A 26,407-nucleotide genomic window follows, 5' to 3' on the forward strand; every position below is an offset into this window, starting at 1 on the left:
ATTTACTGAAGGAGAATTTAGTGCCCTAGTACATTAGTACTAGTTACGTTCACGGCAGGAAAGGTTTATGTGGGTGCTTTGTATCCATTAGGAAATCTCTGATATTATATGTGTATTCCTAATTTAGTGATTGTAATTCAGTTCAAAAGTATTTCTGCTTTTCTAGTTAGAACTTAAAAGAGTGAAATTTAAATTAGTTTTTAAAAAGTAATATACACTGAGGGTTAGTTTCCTTTAACAGCACACCCTGTTGTGCTTTTTTCATTCCTACTTGTACATAAGAGAGTTGTATCGAATCATCCTAGACTTATAAATCCAACTTTCTGCTTCTTTACAACTCAGTGTGCTGATGGTGGTCCAGTAAAGGTGGTGCAGGTTGGGAACGTGAACACTCCTCTGATGTGTGTGGCTCCATCAGGTCACCATCTGGACCGTACCACGCTGTGGGCTGGCTGTGGCACCAAAGTGCTGTCACTAACTATGGATTACAACATCTGCAAGAGCATTGACACCAGGCCCAGCTTCTATCAGTTCGTATGGCTACTGTGTTTGCTTAAAATTCTGGAATGGTACTGAACTACTGCTCTCTTATTGCATTGTTCTTGTTATGCTTTTTTTTTAAAGTAAGCAGCGGATAGCCAGCAGCGAGGCATGTATCTCTCGACTAGTGGTGGAGAAGTTTGTGTATCTCAGTAAAAATGGAGGACATACTGTGGAGGTGTGGGATAAAAAGACTGGGAAGATGATTGACTTCATCGACTGCGCACAGTTACTCAGGTATCACTGTTTACACTGCCTGTCATTCTTATCCCCTACATTACCACTGATTTAAGAGCTAAATCAGAACCAAATCAGCTTTCCAGGTTTTGTTTAGGTAACAAATCAAATAGCACATTTAACTTCTGCCTTTTAAAACATTTTGCTATCCATAGTCAATAAACACAATATAATGTAAATAATATTTGTTGCTCTATGGGCTTTTCTTATGTACCAGGTCCAGCTCGAACAAGAAAAACAGGGCTGCCAGTTCTGACATTTTTAGAGAGGTGGAGTCATCATGGGCTCGAGTAAAGGCACTGTTGGTTCAGCACAATGGCACGCTATGGATCGGTACCAGAGCTGGAATCATCCTGCTGGTGGATATGACTACTCATCAGCTACTACAGGCCATCAATTCCGGCTGCCACTCAGTGCGCAGTATGGCCTCTGTACTCATTGGTACCAGCTTTTGCTGTTCATTTCTTTCTACAATTAGCTGCTTACCTAGATAAACGAGGGTTCTTCAAAAAGTTCCTGCACTTTTTTAAAACTCTATTTATTAAGAATTTCAAAAACAAATTACATAACTTTTCCACATATTCACCTTTCTATGCATTTTTCCCAGCATCGTACCAACTTTTTAATGCCATCAGCAAAATATGTTTTTGGTTGAGCGCGTAGCCACTGATGCACCACTGCTTTCACATCATCATCACATGAAAATCTTCTTCCCCTAAAGTTTCTTTGAGCGTCCAAAAAGGTGAAAATCAGATGGCGCTAAATCCAGACTACAAGCTCCCTCTCAGTCTCTCAGACACGACCAATTACTACTCCTCCCGCCCTCACCATTTCTAACCAAAATATAAAAGTGCAAAAACTTTTTGGAGATCTCTCTAGTTTGGATTCTTTAAAATCAGTGTATCTGCATGTAAATAGATGAGGGTAGTGCTCTAGTTCTGCTTCTCGGCTGACAAGATCAGCCTGTACGTAAGCATGCAGGAAATCATAAGAACATGACTGTACTGAATGATACACACAATTAGTATTTGGTAGTGTAGCTAGGTTGAAGTAATATTTAGTACACTAGAAAGTCATTTGGGATGCTGCATCTATTTTGAGAATATTGCAGTTGTTGGAATAGCACATAAAAACAGCAGTAAAACTTTAGTTCCTTTTATTGGGGTGGTCAGGAGAAAGACTTGATTCTGTTCTCGTCTTGTGTTACTGTTTGTGATGAATTTGTATGACTAAAACCACATAACTAAAATCTCAAGTTCCTGCTTCAAAAAACTCTAACCAAATATATTAGGATCAAAAGAATAGCATATCCTGCCACAAATATAATAAACTTAGTGTAACCATGGCATTAAAACCCAAACAATCTTCTCATTTCCACATGGGTATCATTTTTCCCTCAGCTTCGAAAACCATGATGGTAGATTATAGATTATAAATCTTCCACATGTGTGAGTGAGTGAATTGTGTGATGCCCTGCGCTGTCTGTCTGTTATGCCTAGTTCACACTACACGATTTTTGGCCAGATTTCGCTCGGCGACTGGTCGGCGATTGATTTTCCGGGTCGGGAGCAACTCAGCGTTCGCTCGGCGATCAAAACTCGGCTCTCAGTCGCTATGTGTGAACTATCCAACAACTCGACCCGACCGGCTCGCCGAGCGCTCGGCGACTGGATCGAGTTTTCTAGCAAGCCAGATATCTGATCTCAGATGTACGACTGGAAATGAGTGACATGTCGAACAGCCAATGAGAACGCAGGATACAGCGTGAGGGGAAATGCAGGAGAGGATATAGTTTATATCAGGATACACCGGCACACACACGCGTTTTACAGTATTTCTGATTTGATCCTCTACAAAACATAACACCCACGCTGCATTACAAAATTATTAATTAACCTCCAACTTACTACAGAACCATCTATACTGTTTGTGTTGCCAAATCCACTCAGATTCATTTATTTTCCTCTTTGATTTTACGCTGCACATCAGCTCACAAACTTTGATCACTCGCTACTTGTTGACGTGCATTTTTGGACATGGTATCATTAAACCCCTCGTCACTTCTCGCGTTTGTTCTCGTGACTAAACGTAGAGAAGCTCACCTGTGATTCCAGTTGGTGATAGATCGTGTAGTGTGAAACCCCCGATCGCCGATCAGTTGTGTAGTGTGAAATATACACCGACTGAAAGACTCCCGAGTGCAAGAGATTCAGTCGTGTAGTGTGAACTGTACAGCGACCTGACGACTGGGAAAGTCGTGTAGTGTGAACTTGGCATTACTCACAACTCAGTAATAATTGTATCTACATTTAATTTTGGCCAAAACATTAGTGCATGACTTACATTAATACCATCAACTAAACCACTTTTGCAGAGACACAGAACAGAAGAAGTGTGGTCCTGATGTTGGGCAGACGCGTTCGCAAGTCTTCGGACCAGATCAAGTCTCCGTTAGGTAAGTACTTTTTTTTTTATTTTCATCAAATGCTTTATCCAGGTCGCAGCGGGTCCGGTTCCACCATGAATCTCTGTGTGCAAGGCAGGAATACCCTGGACATAGTCATGTCTGTGTAGACGTCTGGCCAGCAAACATTACTGCTAAGATTTGAACCTGGGTTTTAGCAGTGTTGGACTAGCGTAACAGACCAAGCTTTACCCAAGCTTCTGATAAAAATATGTTAATACTGTGTTTTAGTCACTATGTCGGTTTTCAAAGACATTTTAAATCCTTCAGGTTTGTTTTTGTGCTTCTTTGTGTTTCAGGTGAGGACTCAGTGCTAATAACGTGGAGTAGCACTATGCCTCAGGAAGTCAAGGATCTGAACAGACACACTGAGCTAAGAGAACAGATTACAGCCAAAATGAGAGAACAGAACCATGACTAAACTTTTGATTTCTACTTCTTCACAGGATCAGTATGAATTCTCAACACTAAATATTTCACCGTTCACCAATTGGAAATTTTGGTTCAAATTTTAATGTCATATTAAAAAGGGACGGTTTATGTATTCACTCAAAATTTACAGATCATTTGTTTTTTATTATTATGGACATTATTTTAATTGTCAAAAAGTCATTGTGTACTACAGCAAAGTGCACAATTTGCTCAAAGTAAAGCTAGCTTATTTTTGAATATAAAGTTGGCAGGTATGTGTATACAGTAATGGATTGTTATACTGTATGCCTATGTTAGTTTAGTTAAATCATTGATTTACGGGCTGTTTAGATATTTTGTTTTGCATTCGTTTTTTGCGACTATGTAACAATACTATGCTGTATGTAGGGAATTTGTTGCTCAGTGGTTAAGGGACTGCCACTAAGTTGCCACTGTTGAGCCCCTGAGCAAGGCCCTTAAACCTTAATTGCATGCATTGTATTCATTAACAGTTGTATGTTGCTTTGGATAAAAGCATCTGCAAAATGCCATCAATGAAAATGGATGTAGCAGATATTTGGAAAATGTATATAGCTCTTAAAACCATTATTTAACTGGGCTGAAAGCTGTACAACCCTCAGCACAGGTTAGCTGGAGATTTAGTCGTTTTATGTTACTATGAGTACCAGGAGCCTGAGGTTTTAAACAATTGGATATGCACTAAAATTGGGCACAGCAAATATATATTGGAGCAGTTTTTCCAGACACAATATTAAACAGTGACGTTCCTTTTTCAAATACATTTACTTGAATATACTTTACTTTGAATATATTTTATTTTCTAAACAACTGCAGTTCTACTATTTGCTGTATTATTTTGATGTCTTATTGTACACACAGGCTTTATTTATTTCAACACTTGTGACTCCAAATCAACACAGGCTACAATAAACAGTGTAACATGGGTTATTGTGGTAAAACAGCATTTTAAATGGAAAAGATTTCTTTTAGAAAAGAACAAATAGAATACAATGCTTTTGTCATTTATAAATATACACATGTACAGTACATTGAAATTATTTTTCCATACATCCCACCTTGTTTGGAAACTGAGGTCAGAGCTCAGGGTCAGCCATTGTATGGCACCCCTGGAGGCGAAAGTGTTAAGGGCCATGCTCAAGGATAGTGGCTGCATGGCGGAGAAGGGATTCAAACCCACCCTTTTGAATGATTGCCCAAAGCTCTACCCACAAGGCTACCACTGATCTGGATTTGCACCTCTACTACCGTTTACTATTAAAAGAGGTACATTATCCAAATATATAATTATAAGCTTTTGCCTGTTATAAACCTATATTTATAAGGAAGCAGCTTAATGTGACAAAACACTAAGGCACAGTAGGCTTTTTCATGTTAGAGGTTTTAAGGTCTCTTTTTTTGGAATGCACTTATTGTACTGCCATAGCTTTCTTTCATGGCAGTAGACAGCTAAACATCCCACTGGCTTTCTAAAGCTGTGCTTAATCAATTATAGGAAAGCATAGCATAGCGTTCAGGTCATGTCCTTAGCTCTAGGTCATGTAAAAACAGGTAACCTGACTCTGCTCTGGGGTGGTGCAATATTTTTACTTTTCTCCCCTGACCACTTCAAACATTGCGTTGCTGGACATGTCTTTCATGCATAACCATTTGCATGTAATTTCTTGTTGATTTGGATATTTGCTGTGTTAGCATATAAAAGCCATAGGTTTATACACTACATATACTGTATAGCAGAATTTTTGTGTGCACACAACTTTACAGCTTTCTCACACTACATATTTACTTCACATGCTGTAGTACATTTGCCAAAGGGACATTGGACATGAATTGTAAATTAGTTACTGAATGCTGGACCAATAAGCCATATATTAGATAAAGATGTATTTATTTTTCCTTAAACTTGTATGAACATGTTATTGTGTTAATTGTTTTAAAAATGAATTTAGTTTGTATGTTTAATTGTAAAAATGTCTCAAGGTTATGTGTAGTATTGAATTGAAATGGACATAAAGGAAACATTACAAAACCCTAATGATGAGTCCTGTTTTTGTAGAATATTGATCCATGTTTTGACAAGAAATGGTTCTACTATACCATTAACACATACAGTTCATCCAAACTACAAATCCCAATAAAACACCTGTTTTAAAACATAATGTTCTAGTAAAATTAATTTAGTGTTAGTTGTTTTACAGCCATACTAAAGATTAATTTCATTATCTTATAATGTACTTTTTGTCTGCTACATCAGGGTTTTTTTAAACTTTTTTTCAAGTGACCCATATTTTGTCCATGATTTTTTTATGCAACTCAGGCAACACAATGACAAAAAAAACTTGGACTAAATCTTTTTTTTTTTTTTTCATTGGAATCACTGGGCGCAATACAGTAAAATGTGTGCAGGGTAACGATCCATTGCAGGGCCTTGAAAATTGGACCAGTTACTTTAGAAAGGCCCATAACTTTAACTGCACTATGTGGGTGGCTAAGTGGGTAGCACTGTCGCCTCATAGCTAGAAGGTCCTGGGTTCGATCACCAGGTGGGGCGGTCCAAGTCCTTTCTGTGTGGAGTTTGCATGTTCTCCCCGTGTCTGTGTGGGTTTCCTCCAGGGCTCCGGTTTCCTCCCACAGTCCAAAGACATGCAAGTCAGGTGAATTGGAGATTGTTCATTACTGTGGTTGATATAACCTTGTAAATTGATGGATTTTGTGTAACTAGTAACTACCGTATCTGTCATGAATGTAACCAAAGAGTGTAAAATATAACGTTAAACTCCAGATAAAACAAACACTGCACCATGCCACATAGTCTTGTTTCCAGATACATACTAGCCTCAGTGATATTGAAATAGACGAAGTTAGCTCAACCTTGAACCAAGGACATCACCCCCAATATTCAGATATGGTCAAAATGCCACCCTCCCAATATTATGATGTAACAATATACAAAACATTCCACCTAGTAGCTTCATGTAATGTTTTAGTCCGTCAGTGTTTCTATCTGTTGTTGATCGAACGTTTATTACTTTAACACTGTACCACCAGCACTTCATTTCAGCTAAGTCTTTATAACAGCTCTGACTTGTATGAAAATGTTCAAATGAATGTGTCATCCAGTGCTGGAACTGGTATTATTAGTGATGGGAATTTCGGCTCCTTTTAGAGAGCCGGTTCTTTTGGCTCGGCTCACTAAAAAGAGCCGGCTCTTTCGGCTCCCAAGTGGCTCCTTAGATTTTTTTTGTTGCTTAAATTAATATATTACCAAATTACATGTAAAATAAATTACTAATGTAAAAAAAACATTGTATCAAATGTTTATTATTTAAATTGCTTTATTTATATACTCAACATGGAACAGAGTGCTGCAACAATAAATTATAAAATCCAAATCAAAGACCCATCTCAATTAGACAAAAAGATCTAATTGTGTAAATTATTTGTACATTTGCATCTAAAGTGGGACAGCATGGTGGCTAAGTGGTTGGCACTGTCACCTCACGGCAAGAAGGTCCTGGGTTCGATCCCCAGGTGAAGAGCCCGGGTCCTTTCTGTGTGGAGTTTGCATGTCTTTCCCGTGTCCGTGTGGGTTTCCTCCGGGTGCTCCGGTTTCCTCCCACAGTCCAAAGACATGCAACTGAGGTGAATGTTCCTGTCATGAATGTAACCAAAGTGTAAAACATGACGTTAAAATCCTAATAAACAAAACAAAATAAACAAAGTGTCTAGAGTGAAACAACACATCAACGAAGAATCACTCAACAAAATATAAATGAAAATGTGCAAAAGAAAAAGCAGCATCCAGGTGACAGTATTTGTAAGTATTTAGTGAAGATTGGCATTCAGAAAAACCAAGGAGCTCATCTTTGAGGGGTTGATCCTGTTTCTCCTTTCTGTTATGATCTGCCCTGTTAAAAAAGATTCTCTCTGAGGCGACAGATACACAGTCTCTGTGCCATCACATGTATAAGATGTGGGTAGACTGAACACTTGGTCTCCCAGTAAACACTTGGTTCAGTGGGTCTGAACTTCTCTGTAAAAGGGGCTTCTCGTGTCCAAACTTTACTATGTTTCCTCTCACTCATTTTCCTCACCTTTCCAGCGTGTAATGTCTGGCTGTGTAAAGCGCTGAGTTCTCTCTCTCTCTCCCTCCTGTTCGTGTGCACGCTGTCTCTGTGTGTGTGTGTGTGTGTGTGTGTGTGTGTGTGTGTAACCCCTCCCCTCCTGCTCAGTGTAATTACACAAACGCCACCACGCATCTTGACCAGTCACGTGCGGTTTTGACAGAAAAAAAAAACGGGAAAAAACGAATCGGCTCCCAGTCAGGAGCCGGATCCCGTCGTTCACTTTAAAGAGCCGGCTCTTAGAGCCGGATCGTTCGCAACCGACCCATCACTAGTTATTATGTAAAAAAAAAAAAGACATTTGATTAGTAATTGTATGAAGTGAAAAACGTTTAATGTTGCGAGTGCTAACCATATGTTACCAGCAAATTTAGTCAACAATAGTCACGGGCATATTCAATTTCCGTTGTTTTTACATTATATTTGTTAGAAAAACCATTAAAGTGTCAATCATTGTAGCACTGTTTTTAATGACCAACTTAATTCTATTATATAAACAAATTCAGAAATTGACACCTGCAAGACAACAATTTAGTAGACGGATGGGTAATGTAAATATATGTGTAAGTATATAGCTATATGAAATCAAATACTTGTGTCAAGAGCGTTGAATACTTTCTGAATCCACTGCAACTTTTTACAAGAAATGTAATATATCGATTATACACCTTTACAACGATATGGTATTTTGGCTTTATTGCTCGGTCTTAATTCTGGTACTGTACGGAATGTAACGGCCCGCTGAAGCGGTACACCACCAACATTACTTCCTGCGCCACCGTGCCACTACGATAGGGGGCAACACTTATAATATGGCATGAAGGACCCAAACCTAAACGAATGAAATATAGTGCATTAACCTCTTCCGAACATAAACATGTTATTACACGACGCAGTTCGGTGTACTGTGTAGTGCTATAGGGAGCAGAAGTGCAGTAAACACACACACACTGCTTCTCAACATGGTCACATTTACATAAAGTTATTATAACTTGATTATACTCTGGGAATACTATTCATTACAGCTAGCTTAGCTACTGCTACCGAGAACTGTCATTCTCAGTAAGCTTTTTATTGTAATATTTTGTCGGATATTTTCTTCCTTCGTGTGAGTAACATTTACAACTACTTGGTTTTTACTAGAAAAGTTAAATTTTTTTAAATAATAAATCATTTTTTGCCGGCGATGTACATTAGTATGTTTCCCTTGTTTTGACAGCAGTCATTTTGTATTGCTTCATCAGTAGTCGGGCTTTGTAAACAGCGGCTTGTCTTCTCGGCTTTTGACTTTAGTTGGTATTGCTAAGATTAATAAAAGTGTTCCACCTAATGTTTTGTGTTGTAGTTTTAAGTTCAGTAAACATTTTCAGCTAAGTTTAATTTACCTTCTGCTTTTTCTTTTTTCTTTAGACCGTTACGCTTAAAAATGTCGTGTACATGTAGATCTGCCGCTAGACTGCTTCTCAGCTCTGTACACAAAGGTAAGTTAATCCACTTTTAAACACAACAAACAACATACAGGGGTTGGACAAAATAACTGAAACACCTGGTTTTAGACCACAATAATTTATTAGTATGGTGTAGGGCCTCCTTTTGCGGCCAATACAGCGTCAATTCGTCTTGGAAATGACATATACAAGTCCTGCACAGTGGTCAGAGGGATTTTAAGCCATTCTTCTTGCAGGATAGTGGCCAGGTCACTACGTGATGCTGGTGGAGGAAAACGTTTCCTGACTCGCTTCTCCAAAACACCCCAAAGTGGCTCAATAATATTTAGATCTGGTGACTGTGCAGGCCATGGGAGATGTTCAACTTCACTTTCATGTTCATCAAACCAATCTTTCACCAGTCTTGCTGTGTGTATTGGTGCATTGTCATCCTGATACACGGCACCGCCATTGGATGCACATGGTCCTCCAGAATGGTTCGGTAGTCCTTGGCAGTGACGCGCCCATCTAGCACAAGTATTGGGCCAAGGGAATGCCATGATATGGCAGCCCAAACCATCACTGATCCACCCCCATGCTTCACTCTGGGCATGCAACAGTCTGGGTGGTACGCTTCTTTGGGGCTTCTCCACACCGTAACTCTCCCGGATGTGGGGAAAACAGTAAAGGTGGACTCATCAGAGAACAATACATGTTTCACATTGTCCACAGCCCAAGATTTGCGCTCCTTGCACCATTGAAACCGACGTTTGGCATTGGCACGAGTGACCAAAGGTTTGGCTATAGCAGGCCGGCCATGTATATTGACCCTGTGGAGCTCCCGACGGACAGTTCTGGTGGAAACAGGAGAGTTGAGGTGCACATTTAATTCTGCCGTGATTTGGGCAGCCGTGGTTTTATGTTTTTTGGATACAATCCGGGTTAGCACCCGAACATCCCTTTCAGACAGCTTCCTCTTGCGTCCACAGTTAATCCTGTTGGATGTGGTTTGTCCTTCTTGGTGGTATGCTGACATTACCCTGGATACCGTGGCTCTTGATACATCACAAAGACTTGCTGTCTTGGTCACAGATGCGCCAGCAAGACGTGCACCAACAATTTGTCCTCTTTTGAACTCTGGTATGTCACCCATAATGTTGTGTGCATTGCAATATTTTGAGCAAAACTGTGCTCTTACCCTGCTAATTGAACCTTCACACTCTGCTCTTACTGGTGCGATGTGCAATTAATGAAGATTGGCCACCAGACTGGTCCAATTTAGCCATGAAACCTACCACACTAAAATGACAGGTGTTTCAGTTATTTTGTCCAACCCCTGTATGTGCTACACATAACCAAACTATTCTAATAACACGTGTAATGAAATGGTTAATCTTTTAAATAACCTCGATACATGTACTAACTGATATTGTTTTGCCTGAAGCTCCATAAACAAACCTACTGCTTTTTAATCAGACAAGAAATAGTCAAAGCATTTTTACGAAAGCAATCCCTAAGTATATATTCTAATCTGTTTCTTAGTAAAGGAATGTTGTGAATTTTATTTTACATTGGAGTTGTTAGTGGTTGGTTTTCACCCTGCACAATTTAAAGTTGATTGTTTACAAGTACAAAAGGGCCTCAACACAGATCCCTGTGTAATCTGCACTGTATAGTGACCTTATAATGGATTAGATCCAGATTGGTGTTTAACTGTATTCTTGTGAAAATGTACCTTGTGTGAATATATCCCTTAATTCCTGAAGTAGCTTGTTTGTTTACACTCTTCCCCTCTTTTAAAAGTGTCAGATTAATGTTGATGTTTGGTTGGCATTTTACTCTCAGTTCTATTATAACCAATTATTTAAGTTCAATAAATTATAAGTAAAACTATTGTATATATCTATATTTATTTGCTATCTCACTTTGAACAACTTCTAAATGACCATGACTCTTTAAGACCAAATTAATTGTCGATGATAAATGAAGAAACATAAATGCACTTATTTGTTTGGTGTTAGAGAAAGGTGTCTGGGGTAAGAGTTGAGTTTATGAGTGGATATCGGAGTGGATTTCAAGATAAGCTTTTGTGAAATGTATTGTCTCTTTTTCTTACTTTTATTGATGTTGAATTAGTTTTAAAGTAGAATGACCTGCACAATTATAATACAGTTACATACAGTTATTACAATTATATTCCAATATTGACCTGAATATGGCTTAATAAACTGTTAGACAGATTTTCTTAAATTAAAAATTCCTTTTCATACTATAAAATCATGATAAAATTATCAATTAAATAAAAAATTATGGGTTTTTTGCCTTAAAATGGAACCTTAGGTTTCTGTATGTGACCAGTTGATTTCCTATTCTGTTTATGTATATATAAAATAGCAGTTGGGGGTACACCATGATTAAACCATTGGGAACTCAATTATTATCGTTTGCTTTAGCTGTGATGTTATATAAACATCACTCAAAAATTTGTTCAGGGTTGCAACCATGGTGAAAATGAAGAAGCTGTCACAAAAGCTGAGAGAAGAGAATATTTAATTACACCCAGTGGGCAAGGGGTATAAGAAGTCTTCCAAAACCTTGATTCCTAGAGACACCATTGGGAGTATTGTCTGGTAGTTCCAAACTTATGGTGCAAAATTTTGTCTAAAAATTCAGCAATCTCATCAGGACAGCAAAGAAAAACCCCACTGTTACTGCAAAAGACTTACAGACTATACATATTACTAGAGATGCATGAGTACCGATACTGGTATCGGGTATTTGCCCGATACCGCGCTCATTAACTTGTACTCATACTCGCAAACGAGACTCCGATACTAAACATCCGATACCGTGTGCCTAGTGCACTTTGCTGCGTTATGCCTAGTTCACACTACACGATATTTGCCCTGATTTTCGCTCGGCGACTGGTCGGCGCTAGATTTGCCGGCTCGGGAGCAACTTGGCGTTCGCTTGGCGATCAAAACTCGGCTCTCGATCGCTAAGTGTGAACTACCCAACAACTCGATCCGACCGGCTCGCCGAGCGCTCGGCGACCGGATCGATTTTTCTAGCACGTCAGATATCTGATCCAATAGGTATTGGTATCGGTATCGGTATCGGCAAGTACAAAAATACATGTACTTGTACTTGTACTCGGTTGGGAAAAAATGGTATTAATGCATCCCTACATATTACCACAACATCTTTTCTGATGGGGGAGTTAAATAGTTCTGATTGCAATTGTATTATAAGTATATTTAGTACGTAATTTGATTTTAGCACCTATAGTGATTACACTTCTAATACACACAATGAACGTTAACACCAAACCTGTTTTTATGTCATTCATCCAGCTGTTCAACACTGGAGAAATATAGAGACACATAGTGCCATTGAGGCAAATCACCAGTGTTACTGGTCCAGTCACACAGACACTACCACACTGCGAGTGCTTCACATGTAAAAAGTATTTTGTATTAACACACTGTCTGACTCATAAGACTGCATTCCTAAAATATAACTACAATTTCTTTACCTTTAAGCTGAGACATGACCGATGTGTGTACAGGTTATATTTAAAATAAATGTTTTTGTGTGATTGCAGGGTTTTCATGTTCACATATTCAGTTGTACACTCTCAGCAGAGGAGCGAGTCATGAAGCCCATCTGCTTCCAGCAGTGCAGGTCAGATCATTCTCAGAAAGTGCACTGTGTTTTGCCTCCAAGGAGAACACACCAAAAGATGGCTCCAGTGATGGAGGAAAGGTAAAACACCAAACATGTAAAACCGTTTTGATTATTTTAAAATGGATTTTTGTTTTAATAAAATTTATTTTTCATATGAATTTCAATTTAGTTTTTGAGTTTATTAATTTTTATTTTTATTAAGATATATTTGTGTTAATGTATTTTAATTTCAGTTTTAGCTGGTGGGCGCTCAGATTGCACACTGGTAATGTCCGCTAGCCCACTACTGCTGAGATCCAGGTTTTAAATTTTCAGCTGTGCTATCGGCCAGTCGGGCATCTGACATGATTGGTCATGTCATACTTAATTAAAAAGGCTGTTAATTACATTTATTAAAGCAATATGTTTTATAGCTTTGGTTAACCATAATGACCCTGAACTTCTCTGTGCAGAAGAATGTAACAGAGATGGTTGGAAAGAAGTCAGTGGGTTCAGGAGGGACAGGTAAAGGAGGAAGCCAGCTCCGCTGCCCCCGATGTGGAGACCTCTGCACACATGTAGAAACATTTGTGTGTAAGTACATTAAAATAAGTTTGAATATCAGTTGTGCTGCAGTACTTTGCTGTACTTTGCCTTGGCTGTATTGTCGAGGCTTCTGCACTAGCAATGGATAAAAAGTTTACATTCCCCTTTTAAAATGGTGTTTTTTGTAATGTAAACAATAAAACAATCACTTCAAACTTATTTCCACCTTTAATGTGACCTATGATATGTGCAATTCAATTAAAAAACAAATTGAATAGAAGGGAAAAAATAGGGATATAATTGGGGATTTGGCTGTGTTCAGAATGAACCAGTAACATTCAGATGTTGAATAGTAGTCAGAGACACCTGCCATCAAAGTGACTCTGGTTAACCCATAGAAAGTTGAGCTGTTCTAGTAGGATTTTCCTGACATTTACTTGCATTTCATTCTACAGCAAAAGCCATGGTCTACAAAGAGCTTATAAGCTATAAAAGGGATCTCATGGTTAAATCAATCAGGAGAAGGATACTAAAAAAATAAGGCATTACATATTTCACGGAACACAGTTAAGGCTGTCATAAACACGTGGATAAAATATGGAACAACAGTCACATAAGGCAAGGCAAGTTTATTTGTATAGCACCTTTCATACACAGTGGCAATTCAAAGTGCTTTACATAAGGAAAAATTAAAAGCATTAAAACATTCCTGAGATCTAGAACCTCAGAAAGACTCCTTGCAAACATTTAGTTACAATTAAGACAACATGAAATTCAAACGAGAGATAAAAAATTAAGAACATGAAAAATTAAAAAAAAATATTGTAAAATATACCCTACAATTTAAGAAATATGAAATTAAAACAAGAGAGATAAGCAATTAAGAACATGAAAACTAAAGGAAAATATAGTAAAATATACCCTACAGTTTAGAGAATATAAAATTAAAACAAGAGAGATACACGTTATTATAAGTGATTAATTATACATATTAACAGGGAAATTACAGTACTAAATACTAAGACTATCCCACAGACTGACAGCAGACAAAGTAACTTATACTACCGGTCGTCACCAATAGTACAGTGTTCCAGTTCTACTGCCATAACTAAGAACTGTGTTTCCCTTTTTTGATTAAACTTGATAAAAAGACAAAAAAAAACTGGCCGAGGAGGCTGCCAAGAGGCCTACAGCAACATTAAAGGAGCTGTAGGAATTTCTGTCAAGTTCTGATTGTGTACTACATGTGACCACAATCTCGCATATTCTTTATATGTCTGGGCTGGGGGGTAGAGGGGCAAGGCCTTTTCTTACAAAGAAAAACATTCAAGCAGGGCTACATTTTGCAAAAGCCCAAATCACATTTGCCAAAAGCAGGTGGGAAATTGTGTTATGATCTGATGAAACCAAGTTTTTGGCCATAATTCCAAAAGGTATGTTTGGTGCAAAAACAACACTGTGCTTCACCAAAACTTCACCATACCCACAGTGAAGCATGGTGGTGGCAGTATCACGCTTTGGGACTGTTTTTCTTGAGCTGGGGCTATAGTCAAGGTGGAGGAAATTATGAATAGTTCCAAATATCAGTCAATTTTGGTACAAAACTTTTAGTCCTCGGGTAAAAAAACTAAAGATGAAGAGGAATTTTACCTTTTAGCATGACTGACCCAAAGCATACATCCATATCAACAAAACAATGGCTTTACCAGAGGAAGATCAAAGTTTTGGAATGGCTCAACCAGAACACAGAATCCAATTAAAAATCTGTGAGGTGACCCGAAAAAGGCTGTGCACAGGAAATGGCCTCACAATCTGACAGATTTAGAACACTTTTGCCAAGATGAGTGGGCAGAGATTTCCAAGTCAATATGTTTCACTTTATTTTTACTCTCTCAGCAATTTAATTTTGCTTTTCAAATGCACAGATAATAGGTCACAATGAAGGTAGGAAAAAGTTGAAATTCTTTATCTCATTTTAATACAGCACAAAAATCTGCCATTGTAACAGTGTTGCATGGACTTTTTATATCCACTGTACTTGTGTTTGTGTTATCTTGACCCATACCTAATGATCTCTCATTAACATAAGATATAAAGTGGAAAGCAATGTCTTTTTGTAATTGTTTGGATGTGTGTGTGTTTGCCCCTTTAGCTTTTACAAGATTTGTGAAATGTGAAAAATGTCATCACTTTTTTGTGGTGCTTTCGGAATCTGACTCTAAGAAGAGTCTAAACAAGGAAGCAGAATCTGCTGCTGAAGCTGTTCAACTGGCATTTGCTCAGAAACCTCCCCCACCCCCTAAAAAGGTATGAGACTGAATGCCAACCTGCAAGGAATGGCAATTCTTCTGCAATCCTGATGGAACTGTGTTCTGTTATTGTATATAGTGAGCGACCCCAATGTGTGTGGATAAAACTGTGGATATAACTATGCTTTTTTTGTATTGTTTTACTGTAGATCTTTGCCTACCTTGATAAGTATGTTGTTGGCCAGTCATATGCCAAGAAGGTGCTCTCAGTTGCTGTGTACAACCACTACAAAAGGATCTACAACAACCTCCCTGTGGCAGGCAAGCAGCAAACAGAGGCAGAGAAGCAAAGCTCCCTCTTTCCTCGGGGTTGGTGCTACTATAAACTTTTGTGGTTTAGCTTGATTAAAGACAGCCTTGTTTATTGATAAGTAACACTTATTTTGTTTTGATACATGAAACCGCAGTAGAACAGCTTTGTTTTGCGCATTAATGAGAAATGAAGGCAAGCTGTGCTGAAGCTGGCTCTTCTGGTTTCACAACTGACTAGTGATGGGCACAGATACTTGGCAATACCTCACATGTTGATAAATTAGCAATGAAAACATGGAGCATTTGTTTTGGAGCTTTTTTAGCCACGGGTAAATAAATATAACAGATAAATTATACATAATGAATAGTTTAAAATAGAGATCAACATCAAGTGTCTTAGTAAGCTGCTATGCCACCATACAGCAACACTGATCAGCCATAACATTAAAACCACCTCCTTGTTTCTACACTCACTGTCCATTTTATCAGCCCCACTTACCATATAGAAGCACTTTCTAGTTTTACAATTACTAACTGTAGTCCATCTGTTTCTCTGCATGCTTTGTTAGCCCCATTTCATGCTGTTCTTCAATGGTCAGGACTCTCCCAGGACCACCACAGAGCAGGTATTATTTGGGTGGTGGATCATTCTCAGCACTGCAGTGACACTGACATGGTGGTGGTGTGTTAGTGTGTGTTGTGCTGGTATGAGTGGATAAGACACAGCAATGCTGATGGAGTTTTTAAACACCTCAATGTCACTGCTGGACTGAGAATAGTCCACCAACCAAAACCATCTAGCCAACAGTACTCCATGGGCAGCGTCTTGTGACCACTGATAAGACTCTAGAAGATGACCAACTCAAATAGCAGCAATAGATGAGCGATCGTCTCTGACTTTACATCTACAAGGTGGATCAACTAGGTAGGAGTGTCTAACAAAGTGTACAGTGAGTGGACACAGTATTTAAAAACTCCAGCTGCGCTGCTGTGTCTGATCCACTCATACCAGCACAACACACACTAACACACCACCACCATGTCAGTGTCACTGCAGTGCTGAGAATCATCCACCACCTAAATAATACCTGCTCTGTGGTGGTCCTGTGGGGGTCCTGACCATTGAAGAACAGGGGGAAAGGTATTCAGAGAAACAGACTTCAGTTAGTAATTGTAGAACTACAGAGTGCTCCTATATGGTAAGTGGAGCTGATAAAATGGACAGCAAGTGTAAAAACAACGAGGTGGTTTTAATGTAATGGCTGATCAGTGTTCACTAACTCCAAAATCTTTAATAGGTTAAATGGGGTTAAGATCTGGTGTCTCCAAATTTTATAGCATGTCATTTACATTTTATTCATTTGGAAACTCTTATGCGCTATAACATGTATAGGATGTTGTCATCATTCTGGAAGAGTTTAATCCTGTAGGATAGATATATACCATTATATTAATAAGGTAATCAGTCAAAGTCTCTTTGTATTGCTATGAAAAAAAAACATTTAATGTCTGTGCACACCGCTTTCAATACAAGCTGGTTTGACTGGTTGACACAGTAGTGAATTGAAGTATTACTCAGATGTCTTCACTGGTAACACACCATCACAGATGCCTAATTTACTTTGTTGAGTATTCCCATCTTACTTGCTCTCCAGTACAGGCTTTAAATGCTTGGCCTTCCTTTTCCACGTCTAATGTAAAATGTTTTAATATGAAGGTCATTTGTTCTTCTGTTTCTGTAGAGCAGGAGACCAGAAGACGGGAAGATGAATACAAATATACCAGTAAGTTCATCTTAATCACAGCATACTGTATGTACTGTATGTTCTGAGACTGTTAGAAGCCATCATTTGGTAATTTTGTAAATTGTTATTAAATGCTGATTAACAGAGCTGCTGCAGATTACTGGCATCAGTCAATATGACAACGCTCTTGGTGCCTCTGTCCAGCAACATGGCACCCATCAACCAGCACAGGAGAAAAGGGGTGGCGACTTGCTGGACTCTACACACAACAACATCAAGCTGGAGAAAAGTAACATTGTGCTACTTGGCCCTACAGGCTCAGGTATGGGAAACGCAGCTTTTTAAAGACGTCTTCTTTCTTTTGAACCTCTAAAAAGGTCATTGTTTTAAAGCTGCTATAATCAGAGTTAGCAGACTTGGTGACTTTCTGTAGCCTGAAGTATTGGTCCTACATTCTTGATTTAGATTTCTCTTCCCTGTCCACCAGAGACATGTACAAGTGCATTGGTATCATGGTGTAGCAATTAACATGTTCCAGAAAGTGTTGGTGTGGGTAGCACTGCCCTTACTAAGGCCAAGTGAAATGTAGTCTAATGGAAGCAGTCAGTATTAGCGGAACAGTATCGCGACCTATTGATCTAAAGCAGAGCTCAGCAAATAGCAAACACAAAACCTACCACCCTAAACCAGTGGTTCTCAACCAGGGGGGCCTCAGTAAGCCTAGAGGGAGGGTCCTGTTGCATTTAAGAAGAGGATAAAGAATCACATGGGATAGAAAAATCAATAGGCTATTGGCATATGGGAGATATCTTGTGCTGTCATGTACAGTAGATCTATTTTAAACAGCCTGTAGCCTAGGTTGGGTCTTTGAGAATGGACACATTTGATTTGCCCACCACAAAATGCAAAGGTCAACGAATGGCGACTACAAAAGATACAGATTTAGTTGTTAACACAAATCTTACTGTAGTACACCAGGATGAGGAAACTCCCACCACAAGTTCACCAGAAGTAAACCCACTACATCAACCAAAATCAGAAAATACCAAGATTTATACTTTCATCCTAAAAGTTTGTCTTAGATGTTGCTTATGATTTGCTTTTAGGTAAAACCCTTTTGGCACAGACTTTGGCAAGGTGTCTGGATGTCCCCTTTGCTATCTGTGACTGTACCACACTGACCCAGGCAGGCTACGTTGGTGAGGATATTGAGTCTGTTATTGCCAAGCTGCTACAAGATGCTAACTACTCAGTGGAGAAGGCACAGCAAGGTGGGTACTTTAAGGTAGAACACTACATTTTAGCTGTATTTTCTAATATAAGGCAAAAATCTTTTTAGTGTATGTAGGACACAATAAATATGATCTGACAAAGGAGCAGTATCACGCCTGTTATGAAAATTGCATACTGCTAGAAAAGGCTTGCTCAAGGGTTTTTATTAGATGTACAGGTGCTTTCTATACATGAAAGAGAACTGCATGGTGGCTTGGTGGGTAGCACTGTTGCCTCACAGCGAGAAGGTCCTGGGTTTTATTCCAAGATGAAGTGGTCCAGGTCCTTTCGGTGTGGAGTTTGCATATTCTCCCTGTTCTGTGTGGATTTGCTGTGGAAGCTTCGGTTTCCTCCCACAGTCCAAAGACATGTAGGTTAGATAAATTGAAGATACAAAATTGCCTGTGATGGTGTTTGACATTAAACTTGAACTGATAAATCGTGTGTAAACCGTAACTGCCTGTCCTGTCATGAATGTAACCAAAGTGTAAAACATGACTTTAAAATAATTAACTGTATGTAAAAGATTTCAGGCCGACTTGTAGCACAATGATGTAAATGTCGATGTGTTTTTATACTTTGATCCTCAGTCCATGCTTGCACTACTGATGGGAGTAAATAAAGTATGCTTTGTAGACTTTTACAGTGAAATGTGTTTGTTTGGGAGGCTGATTTATCAGAGCAGCAAACTGTGGTAGTAGAACTGAGAGACTAAGATTCAGTCCTAAATTTCTTGTTTGTGTTGACATGCCTGTTTAGCTGTGTAGTAATGACATTTTAATGATCTATTTATAATGTAATGTAGACATATTTGTAAAAAAAAATAGGGTCCCGGAACTTCTATTTATATTCTGTTATCAGCAATGTGTTCCTTACTAGCCAGTGTCTTTGCATCTGTAAGATAACATTTGCTCACAACAGGTCAGACTTTCTGTCATAATGGCAAATTTAATGTCACAATATGATCAAAATTCAAATGAACATAAATAAACATGATTCTAGATGTGGCTTACTGTTTAGATTGCTGTTTAAGGTGGTGTGTATGGATTGTGAATCTCAGCTCTGCTAACAGTCAACTAGGGTGCCCCCTAGCAGGCACAATTGGCAGTGCCTGAGGCAGACAAAATTGGCCACTAGTCTGCTGGGTAAGAAAAGACAGGACTGAAAAGGAGGTGGAGTCTTTGACGCTGTGTAAGACCCCTGGTTAGTAGCCTGAAGTGCCTGTACGGAAGTCAAGTAACGAAGGGGTCAGCGCCTGACTGGCCTCACGCTTGGATTCCCTAAAGTATAGACGAATATGAAGGGGTTGGTGAAATGCACACACGTTGGAAGGACTGTGTGTCAGGCAAATATACACTTCTCAGACGTGATCAGGGTTTTCAGTATGCTAAATTGGGAGAAAAGGGGAGAAAATGCATAAATAAAATAGCGAAAAAAGAATAGCGAATGCTGCAATGTGTATGAATTGTTTATTTTTAAAAAATGGCAGGCCAGCCTCTCTTAACTGAAGAATATCTTTCTAGCCTGCCATGATTCATACGTCAAACATTTTAAGTTCCGATTGTGATTTTGTCAACTTGTCAACTACAGCAAGCAGTCATCTATAAGGCTTTAACCTAGCCACATCATACCTGCAAGCTGTACTAAGAGAAATCTTCAGTTCTTCCTTAGTTAAAAGTTGACTGCCGTCTGACCTGAGGCTCTCATCTTCTGGCACTATACTGACTGTCATTCTGTTGTTTCTATATATTTGGGTTTCTATATATGATGTGGTTTACCATTGCTTTTTATTCTATGCAGTTAAGTTATTGTCATTGCTGTCATTGCACCATTGTGATCGTTCACATTGAAAGTGTCTTATATTGCTGCTGCTCAATATAGATAGTATGTTTAATCTGACACCTCTGCTAAGAGTTTTCTGCCATGAAAGACCCTGAAACTCTCCCTCCTTGATACACAAAATGTGTCCCTTGATAGCCTTCTCACATCAACAAGGCACCAAACCATGTACTAGATGTAGTAGATAGGCTCTGGGGGTGCAGTTTCACTTTCATACAAACTTTTATGCTGGTCCACAGGAATAGTGTTTCTGGATGAGGTGGATAAGATTGGCAGTGTACCAGGAATTCATCAGCTCAGAGATGTTGGAGGAGAAGGAGTCCAGCAGGTCAGAATGTTTCAGAGGTTATCCCTCCATTGACATGCACATACACATCAGAGCTAATGTCCCACTCAGCTACTTATGGGCCTGGGATAGGATCATATCTTTACCAACAGATACAGAATCATGCCAGTCTGCATTGCTATTTATGACCAGCAGAGGGAGCATGGATTAGCAGATGATTGATGTGTTGGTTCCTCTAAACTGACATGGCACTTTTCCACTGGCATGGTGCTGGTGCCAAAATCCTGAACTGTTTGACACTTTTACAGCGCAAAATCACAGGTTGTCAGCCAGAAAAATTGGTGCCGGTCTGACTTCATAAGCTTGATGGTCTGGAACCTTGTTAGCCACACAATTGTTTTGCCTTGACACGCCATCCATTCTACAGAGTCAACTACTTAAATTATTGTAAATATTTTGGTCTTTCTTTTTGTTTTATTACATTAAATAGAAATTCAGTTTGTCTGCTTTTTTGCAGTGTTTAAGAGCAAGGAAATTCTCTCTCTCTCGTGTCAAATAATGTGAAACAATGTTATTCAGATACAGAGGGCAAGCCCCACAGTTCTGATTACATATAATTGTATTAAAAATACATATTTTAGCATAGTATTGCTGCTTTTTACACTTTAGCGGTAGTTTTTTTGTAATATCTGATGTCTGTGTACTCAGGGGTTGTTGAAGCTCCTGGAAGGAACAATTGTAAACGTTCCAGAAAAGAACAGCAGAAAGCTGCGAGGTGAAACTGTGCAGGTGGACACAACCAACATCCTGTTTGTGGCATCAGGAGCCTTTAATGGGCTGGACCGCATCATTAGTCGCAGGAAAAATGAGAAGGTAATGGCAACAGATATCAGGTCTGCACAGTTTGTCTGTTTTAGGTAGGGTTTATTCAGAGACGAGATGGTGGTGAGGATGCCAGCACCTGGTTAAAAAAGATCCATGTGTGTGATTATAAATATTATCATAATATAGTTAGTTTGTTAATTTGATCAGGTTTTAAATTCACAAATATCAAAATCCAAAAAAGTTGGGATAGTAGGTCAAATGCAAAGAAAAAAAACTGTAAACTAGTAATTGAGTACAGAATAAATCAAATAACTTTTTAAATGGGTTATGCTATCATGATATAAAAGGAGTATTGCTAAAAGTCTCAGTCGTTTACCAGCAAGGGTGCTATAAGGTTATTTACTTTGCAAAAAACTCTAGCAGTTTAAAAACATTGTTTTCAATGCATAGATTGTATGTCCAAATAAGGTTTCTAAAACAGGTAACATTGTATTGTTATTATTAAAAGGGAAACATTTAGCAGATACACCTTATAGGAATAGTAATGTAAGGTATCATATGCTTATTATTTACTCTGCCTTTACAGTATCTTGGATTTGGCTCCCCCACTTCCTCATCGAAGGGGCGTCGCGCAGCAGCAGCGGCCGATCTGGCCAATACCACGGGCAGTGAGCAGGATGCTCTGGCTGAAATTGAGGAGAAGGATCGACTCTTGAGGCTGGTGGAGGCACGGGACCTCATTGATTTTGGAATGATTCCGGAGTTTGTAGGTCGTCTGCCCATAGTGGTACCTTTGCACAGCCTGGATGAACAGGCACTGGTGCGCATTCTCACTGAGCCTCGCAATGCTGTGGTGCCTCAGTATCAGGCCCTCTTCAGCATGGACAAGGTAAAATACTCATCTTCAGATTACTATTAATGAAGCTGTGAAGCTATAACTTTTTTGGGAAATGCTTTGTTCTTTAGCTAAAATAGCAAAATATAAGTGACCAAATCCAATTTGTAAGTTTGTACTGTGCTCACTTTTGCTCCTGTAGCCAGTTTGGATGCTATGACAATGATACAGGTGTATTTTTACAGAGGAGGCAGAAGGCAGCCAGTTGGCTTGCTAGCAACATTTCTGTTTTACAATTGATTGTGTTGCCCTTTTCATCTTCAAATGCCAAGACTGATTAGTCACACGGCCAGAAATTTGATTCATGACTGGATTTATATCAACATACAAATCAACATCACGGGCCTGTGGTAGCCTAGTGGGTAGGGCTTTGGGCTATCAACCGGAAGATTGGCGGTTCAAATCCAGGCTCTGCTATGTAGCCACTGTTGGGTCCTTGAGCAAGGCCCTTAACCCTGTCTGCTCCAGGGGCGCCGTAAGTTGGCTGACCCTGCGCTCTGACCCCAGCTTCCAACACCAGCTGGGATATGCGAAGAAAGAATTTCATTGTACTGTACATCTGTATATGTATATATGACAAATAAAGGATATCTTTCTTTCTATCTTTCAAATGTGGCTTGATTTTAATTGGAAGACACTCAAGACAGTGTTTCCAGCTTAAATCATATTAGAGCTTAAACTTTATTTTATTATTTATAGCTGCCACAGCTTTTTGTCTTTATTGTTCAAACGTAACCAGTTTTCCTACTTTCCCCAAAGCTTCTCTACTGTAGTCTGTTACATTAACTTTGTTGCTTTGTGTTGTAGTGTGAGCTGAACGTGACTCCGGATGCACTCAGTGCCATTGCCAGACTGGCTCTTGAAAGGAAGACTGGAGCCAGGGGTCTCAGATCCATCATGGTAAATAACAACCACTCTCTAGCTCAATGTAATGTCCTCTTTCAGATATCTAACTGTATGGTGTTGTGTTGTTTAGGAAAATCTGCTGTTGGAGCCCATGTTTGAAGTGCCAAACTCTGATATAGTGGCTGTAGAGCTTAATAAGAATGTGATTCAAGGCAAATGTGAGCCACACTATATACGGTAATGACACAGAACATACTCATTTGTGATTACTAGAGAAAATGACTAAAATCCTTGTTATGTGAAAGTTTAAATTGTGCATAATTTGGTGGCAAAGGCCACCAAAGATGTATATACCACTGTATGTCTGTGAAATTCAATTATGGATATGGATTTGTAGGGCTCCAGCCAAGTCAGCCGCAGAAGAGGAGTACGACTCTGGCATGGAGGAAGAGAACTGGCCAAGACAGGCTGATGTGCAGCTGTGAATCATTTCATGAGCCACATCATTCTCAGCTTTGCACGAGCACTAATTAGCTGCACAGGCCCGATCGAGGGGCCCACAGTTCGACCTAAAACAAAGATGAGGAACTCACAAAACTCAGCTAAACTAAGAAGTCAGGTAGACCTTCTCATTACCTTCTGGTCCCACTTTTTCTATAACCTGAATAAACAGATGTAAAGAAAAAGACTTCACACAGTAATCCAGTGGGCCTTAAGAGTTCTTAACAATTTTTAAAGATAATATTTTATATATAAAGACAAGTATATATTGTTCCTGAGATTTTTCTGGGTGGTGTTTGAGGATTGCTTGGATCGAGATTGTATAATAGAACTTAATTATTTTAATTAGGTTTTTTTTTAATGTTGGTGCATACAGCTTTAATACCTCTTTAGTGTTTTAGCTTGGATAACAGTTTAGGAGTGGACATACCACTAGTCCTGCCTGAGACAAGCAGATCATGTTTATGGACTATAAGTTTTTGTCACTGGTCATGACAAACAAATGTCTTAGCATATGTCAAGTAACCTAACTTGCTGGACTAGTTGATGTGTAGTTCCTTTTCCGTTCTGGTCATCTTGTAAACTTGCTCAGTGGTCATCATCTTCTTCCATAAGAACTTCAGCAGTTTTCTGATGCACTTGTTCTTAAAGAGTGCATTTTTCTTATAACTTGACCAGGCTTCACTTCCATATGTGGCTGCTGGCCAGACCAAGGTTTTTGGCAATCCTAGCTGCTGATGGTGCTAATTGACATGTTTGTCCATACTCTTGTCAATTTAACCATTATCTCAATGTCCATATTCATTTCTAACTTCACCTGCACATTTTGCAGTATTTGATTTTCTTCTCCCCAAATATAAGGAGTCCACTTGTTTCAATCTTCTACCTTCCACCATAATGCCAAGTATTGCTTCAATTTGTGAAAACCTTTAAAGACAAATGTATTTGTAAAGAGTTTTTTAACAATAGACATAGTCTCAAAGGTAAGACTGATCAACCAAAACCCGCTGCACGTTCTAAACGTCTTTAAGGAATAATCAGCATTCAACACTCATTGAAGAATTAATGTGCATTCTAATCATTTCTGGAATGCATCTACTTGAAAATGCATTACATAAAGCCATCTGCTTTTTGGAATAAATTTGTATTCTGAAGCTGTCTAGAATCGATGTGCATCTAAAAGCCATTTTTGTATTAATAAGTGCCCTAAGTCTAGTCTCAGTTTAAAACTTATTTCAAAGTCAATTCTCATTCTGAACACATTCTAAATAAAAAAAACCGAATTTAAAACACCTAAAGGAATCCATTTGCATATAAATGTGTTAACTGTCCACCTCAACCAAAGTTATTTGAAGGAAACTGGGCTGTTTTATTTTGAGCGTGTATTAATAATCATGCGCCGAGGCATTTGTTGAGAGTTAAGTACATTCAGTACTTGTCCACCACCTCTTACTGTGACATTTTACTACCTCTGTTTAAATCATGCTATCTAAATGTGAAGCTGCTCTAGTGTTTATTATATTTAGTGTGTATCATATTTACACTACCTAGAATGTAGGACTCTTATAAAAACAACACTGATTTAAAAAGCAGTGCACAATCCAGTAATGTAACGAAAACAGCAATGTCCCAAAATAACAGTTTCATAAATGTGTTAAAATGCTCTTCACCCTCTTACTATACCAGATGTACTGTATGCTCAGTTTATATTGCACCCTGTGCACTCAGACTGAGGAGGCCTATAAGAGTCAATAGGTCTCAGTAGTGCTAATGGTTTTAAAATGCAACCTGTGTACACGAGTACTTGTGTAAATGAGGGCTGCATACTTACTTGGGGATCAGTTTGTTTTCAGAACTCACAACAATAACAAAGCATTTGTACGCATCACCTTGAGAGCACATACAGCCGTTAACATTTTTATTCAAATAAGATTTCATTTCAAATGTTTTTATTTGTAAAAGCACTATATTATGCTAAATTATAGATGGCTTTGTTTAAAAACAAATAAAATGTGGATCTATGTACCGTTTTCTGTGTTTTTACTTTATAAGTTGTAAATATTGAGGATGCAACAGAAGTTTTAAACCTACAGGGGGCACTGTTTTTATAATGTTGTATTATGCAGCATAGTATGCAAAAGAACAATCGTTTGCCGAACTGCACTTTTGAGTGATTAGTTAGT

At 38.8% G+C, this 26,407-nt stretch overlaps 2 protein-coding genes across 4 annotated transcripts in view; both read left to right on the forward strand.

Moving 5' to 3' along the window:
- Positions 1-5,726, forward strand: part of lrrk2 (leucine-rich repeat kinase 2) — a 56,992-nt gene extending 51,266 nt beyond the window's left edge. Inside the window, exons 48-52 of the mRNA XM_062991612.1 lie at positions 343-530; positions 625-777; positions 995-1,218; positions 3,152-3,232; positions 3,541-5,726. Of these exons, the coding sequence (XP_062847682.1) occupies positions 343-530; positions 625-777; positions 995-1,218; positions 3,152-3,232; positions 3,541-3,662 (768 nt within the window). The 3' untranslated portion in view covers positions 3,663-5,726. The remainder of the gene's footprint in view (positions 1-342; positions 531-624; positions 778-994; positions 1,219-3,151; positions 3,233-3,540) is intronic.
- A 2,961-nt stretch (positions 5,727-8,687) lies between these two features.
- On the forward strand, positions 8,688-26,254 carry clpxb (caseinolytic mitochondrial matrix peptidase chaperone subunit Xb). Of its 3 annotated transcripts, none has more exons than XM_062991621.1 (15): positions 8,688-8,923; positions 9,226-9,296; positions 12,847-13,007; positions 13,382-13,502; positions 15,607-15,761; positions 15,913-16,072; positions 17,758-17,799; positions 17,906-18,082; positions 18,867-19,031; positions 21,111-21,199; positions 21,866-22,030; positions 22,569-22,871; positions 23,685-23,777; positions 23,854-23,960; positions 24,121-26,254. In XM_062991621.1, the coding sequence occupies exons 2-15, from the start codon at positions 9,242-9,244 to the stop codon at positions 24,206-24,208; spliced, it is 1,881 nt and encodes a 626-aa protein (XP_062847691.1). In that variant the 5' UTR covers positions 8,688-8,923; positions 9,226-9,241; the 3' UTR covers positions 24,209-26,254. The 3 variants fall into 3 exon arrangements, with proteins under 3 accessions (XP_062847691.1, XP_062847708.1, XP_062847699.1); XM_062991638.1 differs by having other exon boundaries at positions 8,688-8,877; XM_062991629.1 differs by lacking the exon at positions 8,688-8,923 and adding an exon at positions 9,091-9,111.
- The last annotated feature ends 153 nt before the right edge of the window (positions 26,255-26,407 follow it).

Source organism: Trichomycterus rosablanca, chromosome 1, assembly GCF_030014385.1.
Source record: "Trichomycterus rosablanca isolate fTriRos1 chromosome 1, fTriRos1.hap1, whole genome shotgun sequence".
In the NCBI taxonomy this organism is placed as follows: domain Eukaryota; kingdom Metazoa; phylum Chordata; class Actinopteri; order Siluriformes; family Trichomycteridae; genus Trichomycterus; species Trichomycterus rosablanca.